This window comes from Dama dama, chromosome 25, assembly GCF_033118175.1.
Source record: "Dama dama isolate Ldn47 chromosome 25, ASM3311817v1, whole genome shotgun sequence".
Classification (NCBI taxonomy): Eukaryota; Metazoa; Chordata; class Mammalia; order Artiodactyla; family Cervidae; genus Dama; species Dama dama.
Genome location: NC_083705.1, coordinates 12,696,503 through 12,710,388, shown reverse-complemented (window position 1 = coordinate 12,710,388; position 13,886 = coordinate 12,696,503). Strand labels below are relative to the sequence as shown.

The window sequence follows — 13,886 nt, the reverse complement described above, 5'->3', positions numbered from 1 at the left end:
AGAGACAGGAACTCTTTTTTCTTTTTTATTAAAGTGTGGTTGATTTAAAATGTGTTAATTTCTACTATACAGAGAGTGACTCAGTTGTATATACTTTTTCATATTCTTTTCCATTATAGTTTATCATAGGATATTGACTATAGTTCCCTGTGCTATACAGTAGGACCTTGCTGTTTATCCATCCTGTATGTACTGGTCTGCTCTGCTAACCCCAAACTCCCAACCCACCCCCACCCCTTGGCAACCAAGTCTGTTCCGAAAGACACAGGAACTTATAGTCCATGTGAAGTGGGTAAGAGTTTCCCAGCAGGGATAGTGGGCAAGGCTGGGTGGGGAAGGTATTCCAGGAAGAGGGAAAGGCACCACATTACGAGAGAGTACAGCGCACTTCGCGTCAGGTGAGAGCAGGAAATATACAAAGAAGGAGGAGGGAAGGAGGCTGAGCTGTGGGGTGAGGGCATATCTGAGTGTTCCCTGAACTGCTCACGGTCTGAGAATGTTATATTTAGACAGGGGACCTCTGATCATCAGGTCTTCCTTCCTCGCTTCCAGTCTCCCTTATCTCACCAAAACTTAACCACTAAGTCCCACTCTGTCAGACCCTTGTACTAGAGCTGTGAACAGGGTTTTGGGGGACCAGGCATGGGGTCATCCAAACCCTGCGGATGAGCAGCAGTGGGTATTGATGGCAGCCAGGAATTTAGGGACCACTTCCCAGATGGTGCAGTGGTAAAGAATCCGCCTGCCAGTGCAGGAGACCCAAGAGACAAGGGTTCGATCCCTAGGTCGGGAAGATCCCCTGGAGTAGGAAATGGCAACCCACTCAAGTATTCTTGCCTAGAAAATCCATGGACAGAGGAGCCTGACGGGCTACAGTCCATGGGGCCCCAAAGAGCCAGGCATGACCAAGCACGCACACACAAGCATACCAGAGGCAGCCACGTCCTCATCCTCCCAAGCTGTCGAGAGCTGGTCACCACTGCCTCTCAACACTGTGTGCACTCTTGTCTTCCGCAGGCAAAATTCTCTTCCGACGAAGCCACATTCGGGACGTGGCCGTCAAACGCCTGATACCAATAGACGAATACTGTAAGGTAAGTCTGAGAAATTCCAATACTTCCCTGTGTCTTGTCTTCCCCTTGGATAGTTTTTTTTTTTCCCCCTTCTCTTTTTCTGACTAAAGGATGCCCATTGTGAAAGATCTGTACAGGTGAAAGAAATGTAGAGAAATTAGAAAAACCAATCACCATGACCCTTCAACTCAAAGGCAACAGTCATGAAGGTTTTTACATATTTCCTTTCTTTTTGTGTGCCTTTCATTATGATGTTGAGACCATCCCATATGTGTTATTTTTGTCGCTCTTTCTCTTTTCTTTTGCATTATAAGAATTTCCCATGCTATTAATAAATCTCCTTGAACCCTCTTTTAGTGGCTTCATAGTGTTCCATTGTGCGTGAATGTTCTAGAAGTTATTCAGCCAACTCCTGCTGTTGTGCAGTGCAGCTGGCTTCCAGTCCCTTGAATGTTCTCAACCACGTGGAGCCTGTCTGCCTTTTGCTTTTATTTTGTTTGATTTGAGGTTGTGGTTGCGAAAGAAGCTTCTTTTTCTTTTATTTGGCTTCCTTAATCTTTAGTGTTTGTTTCTCTGACTCAAAATCACTAGCAGTTTGATTGGAGAAGGGCGGGAATAGTGAAAACTGCCTTAAAAATGGAGCAGTGACTGCTTTCTCTCCCTAAGCTCAGGAACAAAGCAAGTGTGTTTGCTCTCTCCTCCTCTGTTCTGTGTTTGCCTGGAGACTGTGGCTGGTATAAGCAGGTGAGAAGAAGAAATACAGGTAAAATAAGGATTAGAAAGGAAGAAGCAGGTGTTTCCCTGGCGGTCCAGTGGTAGGAAGTCCACACTTCCAGTGCTTAGGCTCAATCCCTGATCAGGAAACTAGGATCCCACATGCTGTGCGGCATGGCCAAATAAAAGGAAGAGAAGTAAAGCTGCCTCGATTCACAGATGGCACGATTCTACTATAAAAAACCACAAGGGATCCACAAAACCCTGCAGAAACTAATAAATGAACTTAGTTAGGCTACAAGACAAATATTAAAAACTCAATCGTATTTCTATATACTAGAAGTGAAAATGCCAAAAATGAAATTAAGAAAATAATTCCACTCACAATACCATCAAAAAGAATGGAGTAATTAGGAATAAATTTAATAAAAGAAATATACAGTTTCTACACTGTAACTGCAAAACATTGTTGAGAGAAATTAAAGAAACTAACTTAGTGAAGAGACATTCCATACTCATGGATTGGAGGACTCAATAGTGTTAAAATGGCAGTTCTCCCCCAATTGATCTACAGAGTCAATTGGTATCAACTCTGCCAAAATCTTAGTAGGCTTTTTTGTGGAAATGAACAAGCTGATCCTAAAGTATATGGGGAAGTGCAAAGGGTTCAGAATAGCCAAAACAATTTTGAAAAAAAGAAAAAGAACAAAATTGTACTACCCATTTTCCAAACTTCTTATGAAGCCTCAGTAATCAAGATGGTGATCCTGGTATAAGGAGAGGCACATGGACCAGTGGAAGAAAATTGAGTCTGTAAGTAAACTCTTCAGATTTATACTCAGTTGGTTTTCAACACAAATACCAAGAAATTCAATGGGCAAGGGTAGTGTAGTCTTTTTAACAAATGATGGGATATTCATATGTAAAACAAATTTTTTTTAATTAAATTGGACCCTGACCTCACACACATGCTTAAAAAATCAAGTCAAAAGCTCAGGCTCAAGTCAAAATGGATCACAGACCTAGACATAAAACTAAAACTATAAAACTTCTAGAAGAAAACATAGAAGAGAATCTTCATGACCTTGGTTTAGGCCAAGAGTTCATAGATACAACACCAAAAGAGAAGAATTGATACACTGGACTTCATTAAACTTATACATCTCTGTGCTTCAAAAGATGCCATGAAGGAAAGGAAAAAACATGCCACAGATTAGGAGAAAATATTTGTAAATCATATATCTGAGAAGGGACTTGTGTTATGACTATATAAAGAGCTCTTACAACTTCAAGATAAAAAGACAACCAGCTTAAGGCTTTCTTGGTGGTCCAGTGGTTGGGACTCCAAGCTTCCACTGCAGGGGGCACAGGTTCAGTCCCTGGTCAGGGAACTAAGATTCCTCATGCTATACAACATGGTCAAAAAAATTAAATAAATATGCATATAAATAAGTAGATAGTTTTCTTTTTTTTAAGGCAGCCAGTTTAACAATAGACAAAAGATTGAATAGAAACTTCATCTGTGAAGACATATGATGCTTATTAAGCACATGAAAAGTTGTTCAACATCATGAGTCATTAGGGCAAGATGAAATAAAATCATCATAAGATGCCAACACAGCGCCCCAAATGCCTGTAATCAACAAGGCACAAGAGCAAAAGTTGGTGAGGATGTGGGGCAATGAGCTCCTTATTCTGTTAGGCGTGTGGCCGCATCACATGGCAAGTGGGATCTTAGTTCCCCAACCAGGGATCAAACCCACACCCCCTGCATTGGAAGCACACAGTTTCAATGCCCAGATGGCCAGGGACATATGAAGGAATCTGCTTTGGAAAACAGTTTTGGCAGTTTCTTCCAAAGTAACATTTACCACCCAACTACTCTAAGGCATATACTCACAAGAAGTGAACACTTCTATCCACACAGAGACTTGGATGCAGTTGTTCATCATAGCATTAATTCATAATAGCCCCAAAGTGGAAGCAACCTCTATGTCTATCATCTGGTGAACAGATGAAGAAAATGTTCAATAGGCATTCAATAGAATATTATTAGACAGTGCAATGCTGATCAGTGCTGCAAAATGAATGAATCTCAAAATCATGATGCTATGCGAAAGAAGCCAAATGCAAAAGGCTACATATTGTATGATTCCATTTACATGAAATGTGCAGAAAAGGCAGATTTAGAGAAAGCAGGTCAGTGGTTTCCTGGGCCTTGGGGTGGTGAAAATGGAGATTGACTGCAGATGAGGTTGGGGGAATTTTTGAGGTGATGGAAAAGTTCTAAAACTAGAATGTGGTGATGATTGCCCAACTCTATAATTTGAATTTGAATCATTGAATTGTACACTTATAATGGGTGAATTTTATGGTGCATAAATTTTACTTCAGTAAGTCTATTGAAAAATTTGAAGGGGGACAGTGTGGGGACAGATGCCCCGTCTCTTGGCAGGAGATGTCACGAAAGGGCAGAAAATCACTTTTCACTGTGCATCTGCTGTTTATCAGAGATGACCTCATTTTGTCCCTGCAGTAACTTTGAGGAGGAGGTTTTCTCTTGTGTTGATGAGAAAATGGAGACCCAGTAAAGTTACTTGCAGTAACAGTATTGGAGGCTTTGAGAGTTAAACCCGAGCCTTTTAGGACTTAGCACTCACATACCACTTATCGCCTCTCTAAGAAAGTGATGGCCCCCTGATGCGAAGAGCTGACTCATTGGAAAAGATCCTGATGCTGGGAAAGACTGAGGGCAGGAGAAGGGGATGACAGAGGACACGACAGTTGAATGGCATCACCGACTCAATGGACATGAGTTTGAGCAAACTCAGGGAGATGGTGCAAGACAGGGAAGCCTGGCGTGCTGCAGTCCTTGGGTTCACAAAGAGTTGGACACAGCTGAGCAGCTGAACAACAACAACAAGAAAGTACAAATTCAAGGGGCCGAAATAGCTAAGCTCATGTTTCATAGAAATAGACTTTTCCCTCTCCTAAGGATGCCTTTAAAAGGGATGGGGGTGAGGGGCAGGGCCAGTCTCTCAGGCAGAAAGAAACCACCTCTGCCTCCCCGATCTCAGAGGAAATTTCAGATCTTCCTCTCTTTGTCCTTTTCCAAATCTCTAGAGCCTGAAATTCCTCTGTCCAGGCCCTGCTGGCAGAAACTTCGTACTCTGGGGTCATCTTAGCCAACTGGAAAGTTCCACCTGGTACCTTTGCAGAAAGTGTTGTCTCTCAGCCCATACACATTCTCCTGCTTCTTCCCCAGCCCAGCCAACTTCTCTCCAGAGTCACACCTTCCTCTCAGACCCGGGGTTCCCTGAACCCCTAGACACTTGATTTGGAAGAGGAAGTATAAAATCCTGGAGGAATAAGGGACAGCAGCAGCTGCCTGCATCTGCTCTGCTTGGAGCAGTCCAGAGATCATGAATTGACCTGGATTAACCATAGGGGAGAAACTGCTTATGTTATATGAGCCACATGGAAGTTACCGCCCCAGCTATTAATGCAGCGTAAGAAGCAGAGCAGATATTTGGGGGGTTTGGTTGGCCAGATTCCCTGAACTTGGCTTCAAGGAAACTGCCCTCCTGGAAGGAGATGAAACTTTATGCCTTGTATCACAAGTCCTGTGAAGTCTTTTAGAGACTGCATAGACCTTTATGTAACATTTGGGCTCTGTTATTGACATCGTTGTGAGCTGACTTAAGCCAATTTGATCCATCTCTGTTTTAGTGTTATTTTGGTAGAAATTGGGCAGTTTCCAACAGATGAAGATAGAAGAGGGCTGTAGATGTCCCTATAACTACCTACCAGCTAGGAGGTAACTTGCTGCTCAATCAGGCCTATTATAAAGTTTCTGTGATAACCATAATATGCCATCAGCACAAGGATAGACTAACCACTGCAACAGAATAGAGAACCCAAAAACAGATCCATGAGTATTCGGACACTTTGATACTAACAAAAGCAGCTTTGTAAGATCATTGAGGAAAGGTAGGATTCCTCAGTAAATGGATGTCTGTATTGGAAAAAAACAAAAATGATAACTAACTCCTGCCTCACACTACACATATAATCATTTCCAAGTACATTAAAGACTTAAATGTAAGAGGCAATTATAAAAGGTTTTGGAAAATAAAAATAGAAAAATTCCTCATAATCTCAAGGTATTGAGGGACTTCTAAAGACACAAAAAGTTCCAAGCATAAAACGATTGAGTTATCAGACTACGTGAAGTTCAAGAACTGTTCATCAAAAGACACAATGAGAACAAGACTCAGCCAAATCCTTCCCCACACACAAGCATTTGTTATCAAGCAGTTCCCCAAACAGCTTCTCGAGTTGTTCTGTAAACTCGGTGAAATACCAGCTGTCTTGTCTGACACCACTTTGCTTGAAAGTTTTCTCAAGACAGATGCAATGATATCATAGTGGCAGGATCAGCTAATCCTAACCATGGTGTGACAGTAAAATCTTCAGAAAGAGGCTGAACACAGAGGATTCAGAATCCGAAAGCCAGGACACCATGTCGAAGGGTGTTTAATGCTGGGCTAACCACGTTCTGTTCATGCAAGGGCCCCCCCTCATTTTACCAGTGAAGAAAATTATTTCTGACAACTGTTATGCTAGTGGATAGAGGCTGTGGTGTTGGTCAGAGGGGGATATACCTGAAGACCCAAAGTTGCCTTTTCTGAAGTGAGAGCTTGTGATTAGAGTCTGTAACTTGCTAAATTGTTCTTTGCTGATGAAGGTCCTTCAGATAATAACTCACCATTGTCAGAGTCTAGGTTACTTTGACACACACACACACATGCATTTCTATGAGTTTGTGAGTGTTTATTGTCATGTACTTGATTTTTTAATTTTATTCAAGTGTAATTGATTTACAGTGTTTGTTAGGAGCTGCTGAGCAGCCGAATGAGTCAGTTTTGCACACATGTGTTCTTTCTCATAGTCTTGCATTCTGGTTTATTGCAAGATATTGAATATAGTTCCCTGTGCTATCTAGTAGGACCTTGTTATTTAACCATGCTATATATAATAGTTTGTATCTGCTAACCCCAAACTCCCAATCCATCCCTCCCCCACCGCCTCTACTGTGCTGTAGGCAGTGTGGGGACTTCCCTGGTGGCTCAGATGGTAAAGAATCTGCCTCCAATGCAGGAGACCCAGGTCCCATCGCTGGGTTGGGAAGAGCCCCTGGAGAAGGGAATGGCTACCCACTCCAGTACTCTTGCCTGGAGAATGCTATGGACAGAGGAGCCTGGTGGGCTACAGTCCATGGGGTCACAAAGAGTCAGACACGACTGAGCGACTAACAGCAACAACATAGGCAAAATGTAACAACAGTGTCTATCAGACTCCAGCCCCTTGAGGCCTCGCCTGGAGTTTCTTACCCTATTCAACCACCTGTATTACTATGAATATGTTTCTTCAATTGATTCACTTTTTAAACTTTTTAAAGAATATATATTTTAGAGGAAATTTTATATCACAATCATAATATAAAACTGATTTCACTTACCCCAAAAGTAAAAATTAAACCAGCAATGCAACAGCAACAAGAAATATTTCTAAATCTAGCCAGCTGCTGTTACCTACTACCGGAGGAAAGTCTGTAAAGCCTGGTCATGCTCGTGGGAAGCGAGCTGGGGAAGCACTTTCTTCTAGCAATTGTATAGTTTCAGTCTTATGTTTAAGTCTTTAGTCCATTTTTGAGTTGATTTTTGTGCATGGTATAAGATAAGGACATGATTTCATTTTTTTTTGCATATGGGTATCAGTTTTCCCAGGACCATTTGTTTAAGAGACTGTCCTGTCCCTGTATGTATTCTTGGCGCCTTTGCCAAGAGGATCAGTTAACCACATGCGTGGCTTTATTTCAGCACTCTTGGCAATGATCTCATGGATATGACACCAAAAGTGCAGGCAACAGAAACAAAAATAAAGAAATGGGAATGCATTGAACTAAAAAACTTCTGCACAACAAAGTATACTATCTATAGAATAAAAAGGCAGGCTACCAGATGGGAGCAAATATTTGCAAATTACATACCTGATAAGAAGGTAATCCCCCAGATACGTAAAGAACTCATACATCTCATTAAACAAAAAGAGCTAATAGTCCAATATTTAAATAGGCTAACGGCTTGAATTTCTCCAGAGAAGATACGCAAGTGACCGATAGGTATATGAAAAGTTGCTCAGTGTCACTAATCATCAGGGAAATGCAAATCAAAACCACAATATAATATCACCTCACATCTGTCAGGATGGCTGGTATCAAAAACAACAACCGCACCAGACAACAAGGATACAGGGAAATCGGCACCCTCGCACACCGTGCTGGAATGCAAAGTGCAGCCGAATGCAAAACAGTATGGAGGCTCCTCAGAAAATTACAAATAGAGCTATCGTGTAGTCAAGCAACCCTATTTCTGGGTATTTGTCAAATGAATTGAAATCGGGATATGAAAGCGGTATTGACACACCCATGTTCATTGCAGCACAGTTGACAACAGCCAAGATGTAGAAACAACCTCCCTGTGGCCTGTGCATATGATGGAATACTATTCAGCCTATACAGAGAAATTCAGCAATACACAGCAACAGGGATAAACCTTAAGTTAAAGACGTTGTCCTAAGTGAGATAAGCCAGTCACAGAAAGATCAAATACTGTATGGTTCCACTTACTTGAGACATCTAAAATAGTCAGATTTGTAGAGTCAGAGAGTGAAATGGTTGGGACTTCCCTGGCCGTCCAGTGGCTAAGACTGCAACCCTCCCAGTGCAGGGAGCACAGTTTCCACCCCTGATTGGGGAGCTAAGATCCTGAATGCTGCAGGGCGTGACCTAAAAAGAGAAGAGGTGAAATAGTGGTTTCCAGGGGCTGGTGGTGAGGGGAAAATGAGGAGCTAGTAATCAATAGGCATAAGGTTTCAGTCAAGCAAGGTGAATCAGCTATAGAAATCCGGTGTACCGCAGCCAACAGCACTGTGCTGTGCGCTTAGAACTTTGTTGAAGACGCACTCTCTCTCTCTCTGTAGCTGAGACATTGTTCCTGAACTGAATCACCTTGCTGACTCCAAAGTCACCCCTGGAAGCAGCACACTGTTGCTCTTGGTACAGTCCAGAGGGCCCAAGAGTTAACCACATGTTTATCAAGTGGCTAGTACATGATAAATACTTGCTCACTTGTTCTGTCGCACAACCCTCCAGGTAGGGTGTTACTTATTTCTCTTTTACAGACAGCAGACTGAAGCTCGGAGGTGCTAGAATGTGGCCAGGGCGGACCCAGGACCTGTCTGACATTACACAGACAAGCAGGACTTGCTCTCCTCACCTCTCCTTGTGCCCCTATGACAAGTAGCCACATCTGTCCCTTCCGCGGGGAACAGAACCAGAGTTTTCCTGGGACTGTGGTTCTCTGTCATTACTGACCAAACACGAGATGATTCTGGGGTATTTCAGAAGCAGAACTATTGCTGTGCCCTGGGTCATGTTTTTGGAAGTATCAAAGCATTCAGAGCCGCCCTTTATGAGTAACTTGGCTTTATTTTATGCCTCGGGGTTTGGTTGGGCTTTTACCTCCTTAGGAATTGCTCGGAAACAGACAAGAACCTGGTCTTGTCTTCTGTGGGCCTCGTTGTCCCTTCTTCACTGGCCCCCTGGGATTTCTGCCCATTTTGGCAGACAGGCCCCCTCTAGGCAGAGACTCTGGCCAACTCAGGGCTCGCCCAGGGCCACGCGGCCACCTCCAGGCCTCATCCTCATTCATCCAGCAGACACTTTGGACCAGATGCCAGGGCCCTCTCAGCACTGTCGAGGCCCCTGGGGAAGGTGCAGGAGGAAGCCCTCCGTAGATTTGAGGTACAGCAGCTGCAATTGGCTCCTTTGACCCCCACGTCCTAGTTCACCTCCCCAGAACCCCCATTTCCCCGTCTCTAGAGTGGGCCAGCCCTCGCAGGATGATATGACATGATGCAGAGAGATGCATTTTAGGAGCCGTCAAGTGCTGAGCCCACAGAAAGGGAATGTTGTGTTTGCAGTCTGGGGGGAGCCACAAGATTTCTGCCAACGAGGCAGCCAGGACACACCACAGTCCAGCATATGATCAGCTCCTTCATTATGTGGTTCCAACTGCAAGAACTGCAGGATTTCAGAGGAAAGAACGACCCACAGGGAGCCCCAGGATAGCAGGAGAATAAATACTGTTCCGAACCAGAAGAGAAGGGGGTCAGAAATGAGAGGTGGGGGGCGGGGGTGATATCCGTTTTCTCCCTCCTGAGCTCTCTGCCTCTGGCCTGGATAAGACTGGTCCTGGAAAGTTGCTGCAAGGCAGAAGATCCTGCAAGGCTAATAAAAAATATCAGTGAGTCGCAGATACCAGGCCCTCCAAGTCAGCATCCTTTATCTTCCTTATCCATTGTAGAAAGTTGACAGTGGCCAGGGAAGGCACACTGCTAAAACATGTGCACCTGCTGCTCCACTTTAGGTTTGGGCCAGGTCATACATCAGGAGAAGGAGGTGACTTAAAGTCAGAGCCTGATTCAAAGGTCCTGTTGGATCAGCAACACACTGGAATCTCAAGGGGTGAAGTAACAAAATGTGTCCTATACATACAATGGAATACCATTTAGCCTTGAAAAGGAAGGACATTCTGACACACACTGCATACAATGTGGATGAACCTTGAGGTCATGATGCTAAGTGAACCAGCCAGTCCTAAGGAGACACGTACTGCATGATTGCCCTTATATGAATGAGGTACCTCCAGTAGTCAAATTCACACACACGGAAAGTGAATGGCAGTTGCCAGATCCGGAGGAGAGTGCAGAGCTGTCATTTGATGGGAACAGGGTTGCAGTCTCCCAGGATGAGAAGAGGTCTGGGGGTTGGTGGTGGTGATGCGTGACTGTGCTCAATGCCCCTGAATGGTATGTAAAAATGAAAAAGGTGGTAATGACATCATGCATATTTTACCACAACTAAAAGTTCTTTAAAACCAGGAAGATAAATCATGTAGGGGCAAAACACCCCCTGAAAATGCTGTAGAAGATGCCACACTGGAGACCCCCCCCGCAGCCATCTCTCCATAGTCCATCATTGTCCAGTGGCAGGGTTAGAAAATCACTTTGGGTGGGGATGGCTTTTAGAGCCTTGTTTCACAGAAAATACGAGACAAACCTTTTCCACTCCAGACTCCACACTCAGCACGGTAAGAAGGCATAGAAACCCCAGGGAATGAGGCCTTCTGTGGCTAGAGCAGCACCCCATAGCACACCCATGCTGCTTAAATTCCCGTGTCTGCACTGGCCCTCCCTGCTCAGAAGTTTATAATAAAGTGTGTACATGAAAAGCTCTACTGCACTCAGATTTGCATCCTCAGAACTTGTGCCAGAGGGGGCTTAAGTGAATATTTGCTAAATTAAGTTGTTTATTCATTTTGGAGCCATGGTCTTTGTTTCACATCCTCTCCTGATGGGATGTACCCTGTAATTCTGTCCTGTTTGACCCAGAAATCAGTCAGTGCTGGGCATAAAGTAAATGCCTGTTGAATCATTGAATAGCTGTTGGTAGATAAATTGCATAAGAAATGCCTGGGTCCACTTTGTGTCTCCCCCCACCCCTCACCACCACCTCGTTATCTAGCTGGTTGGGACAGTTGAGGCTCCTTAAAATGATGAGCCATGGGGGCAGATGAACATGGACATGAGCAGTGGGACGTCCCGGGTATTTCAACCTCTCTGACCTCTACTTCAATCATGAAATAGTCACTTCACTTGAACCCTTCAGATCCATGAGTTAGGACATGCGGACCTGTCATGTTGGAGGCAATGTAAACGTCACCAGTCAGTAGGCAGCTGGTTGACTAAAGCATGAGATTTCCATCCAGCAGACACTGAGCATCCCGTAGAGATGGTGATGTAGAGAACAGGGCACGAAGTTCACAATTTTTAAAGGCATTTTTATTGAAGTATAGTTGATTTACAACGTTGTGTTTGTTTTGGTGTACAGCAAAGTGGTTTAGCTATATGCAGATATATATATATATTCTTTTCCATATCCTGTTCCATTATGGTTTATTGCAAGATATTGAATATAGTTCCCTGTGCTATATAGTAAGACCTTGTTCATAATTCATGGTTTTGTCTAAATATGTACATATTATTTGTCGAAGTATGCCTGTAATATATGTGTTTGTATATATTCTGTGTGTGTGTGTTTCCTAAGCCAGCCAGTAGAGCATCACCAGGAAACTTGCTAGAATTGCACGTTCTCAGGCCCCACTCCAGACCTACTGAGTCTGAAAGTCTGGGGGGTGGGTGATTTGCACGTTCTCAGGCCCCACTCCAGACCTACTGAGTCTGAAAGTCTGGGGGGTGGGTGATCGTGATGGAGTCTTGACTTTCTGCATCCTTCCGCTGAGCTTGCCTGCATGTCTCTCCCCCAGGCCCTGATCCAGCTGCCCCCGTATATCTCCCAGTGTGACGAGGTGCTGCAGTTCTTTGAAACAAGACCGGAGGACCTGAACCCCCCTAGAGAGTAAGTTGGTTTGTGGATCTCCCTTGAGCGTGTTCTCACAGCCCTCCTTCCTGCTGGGCCAGCCAGCCCCAGGAGCAATTACAGGAAAGCTAAGGAAAAACGAAACTAGATTCTCTCAGTGGAGCCCCTGCCAGGCCTTACCTCTTATGGCCTCCTCAGTGACCACAGGCGGTGCAGGTGAGTTTTACAGGTGAAGAAAGCCGGCCGCGCACACCTCTGAATTCCCTAACGCCCTGCGCTCCCCATGGCACGTGAATGGGAGAAGGTGAGCCCCCGAGGTGGGGACTGTGTGCCCTGTCCTCGAAGGCGGGTGTGCTCACGACCATCGGGGACGTGAGTGAGGGGGGCCCCTTGGAGGCCCTGTCGCTTGTGTCAGGACCAGGGTCTTATCGCGTTCTCCTGCAGCAGACGGCCTGCGCTCCCAGGGGCCGGGCGGCGCCTCCCCCACCGTCCAGCGCACATCGCACGGAATCCAACACCACCTGCCCGCCGGCCGTCTCACGCCAGCAGTGGATGGCACCCGCAGGAAACGCTGACTTACGCGTGGTGCTTTTTTCAAAAAGCCCTTTTGGGGGAAAATGCCTGTGTGTTTGCAGAAAGAAGGGATCTGTCTAATGGAGAAGTCAGAGTAGGGGGAGTGGAGGACACAGACCACAGGTGCCGGGCTGTCCTGGGTCATAGGAGCAAGAGCTGGCAGGCTTGGGGGTCCACTGCCACCCTGGCAGGAAGAGCTGAGAAGTGCCAGCCAGGCATAGTTCTGGGAGGAGTGCGAATGTTCCTCTTAGCTCTGAGCATAACTCACTGCCCAGAGCAGCAGTGGTGACCCAGGCTTTCATGGGTTCAATATTAGGTGGGGCTTGCAAGACTCACATTGCCTTCTGGAAGTGAATCTGGTGAAGACACAAAGCTTAGTTTTTCAATAGCCCTGTAAGGTGAAAGCAGCAGGGAGTTCTAACAAGTAGAATCAAGCCATTTATACACACTCACAGAAGACAGGCAGAATCAAGTTTGGAGGTCACCCAAAGTGAGCTGCTCACTCAGGACTAATGGCTTAACTATCCACAGGTGATAAACTTAACTTTCTGTAACAAATATCATTTCCTGTGACAAGCACAGCATAAGTGAAGACAGCTTCTCAGAGACAGCCTACAGAAGTGTGGGGGGTGACATTTCATCAGGGACCCCAGTAAATCTTTTGAATCAGAACATCACAAGGGAATGCCTTGCCAACCCGTGGATTTTTTGGAAAGGTGCAGGATAAGTATAAATCTGCTCTGGGCCTGCAGCCCATCTTGGCCCATTTCTGTTTCTGGTGCCTTCAGCATTTGTGCCTGGTCAACATTCCCCAGCTTTTATGGACAAAACAAGACATGGTGAAATATTCCCAAGGGATCTTCATCTGCAGTGCTCCCAGGCAGGCAGAGTTAAACTGTCAGTTCAGGCTTGTAGACCCTGGCTTCCAGTCTCATCTCTAGGGGAGGTGAATCAAAGGATATGGAGCGTAGCGTGTTCGGTTCCTACTTCATTGTCTCACAGAACTGCCAGGTAGGAGTTGT

General features: G+C 45.0%; 1 protein-coding gene across 2 annotated transcripts in view; it reads left to right on the top strand.

The window, feature by feature from the left end:
- The window catches only part of SH3PXD2B (SH3 and PX domains 2B), a 123,428-nt gene that overhangs the window by 54,796 nt on the left and 54,746 nt on the right, over nt 1-13,886 (top strand). For both annotated transcript variants that reach the window (XM_061129478.1, XM_061129477.1), the window contains exons 4-5: nt 1,018-1,094; nt 12,239-12,330. In XM_061129478.1, coding sequence (XP_060985461.1) covers nt 1,018-1,094; nt 12,239-12,330 — 169 coding nt within the window. The remainder of the gene's footprint in view (nt 1-1,017; nt 1,095-12,238; nt 12,331-13,886) is intronic.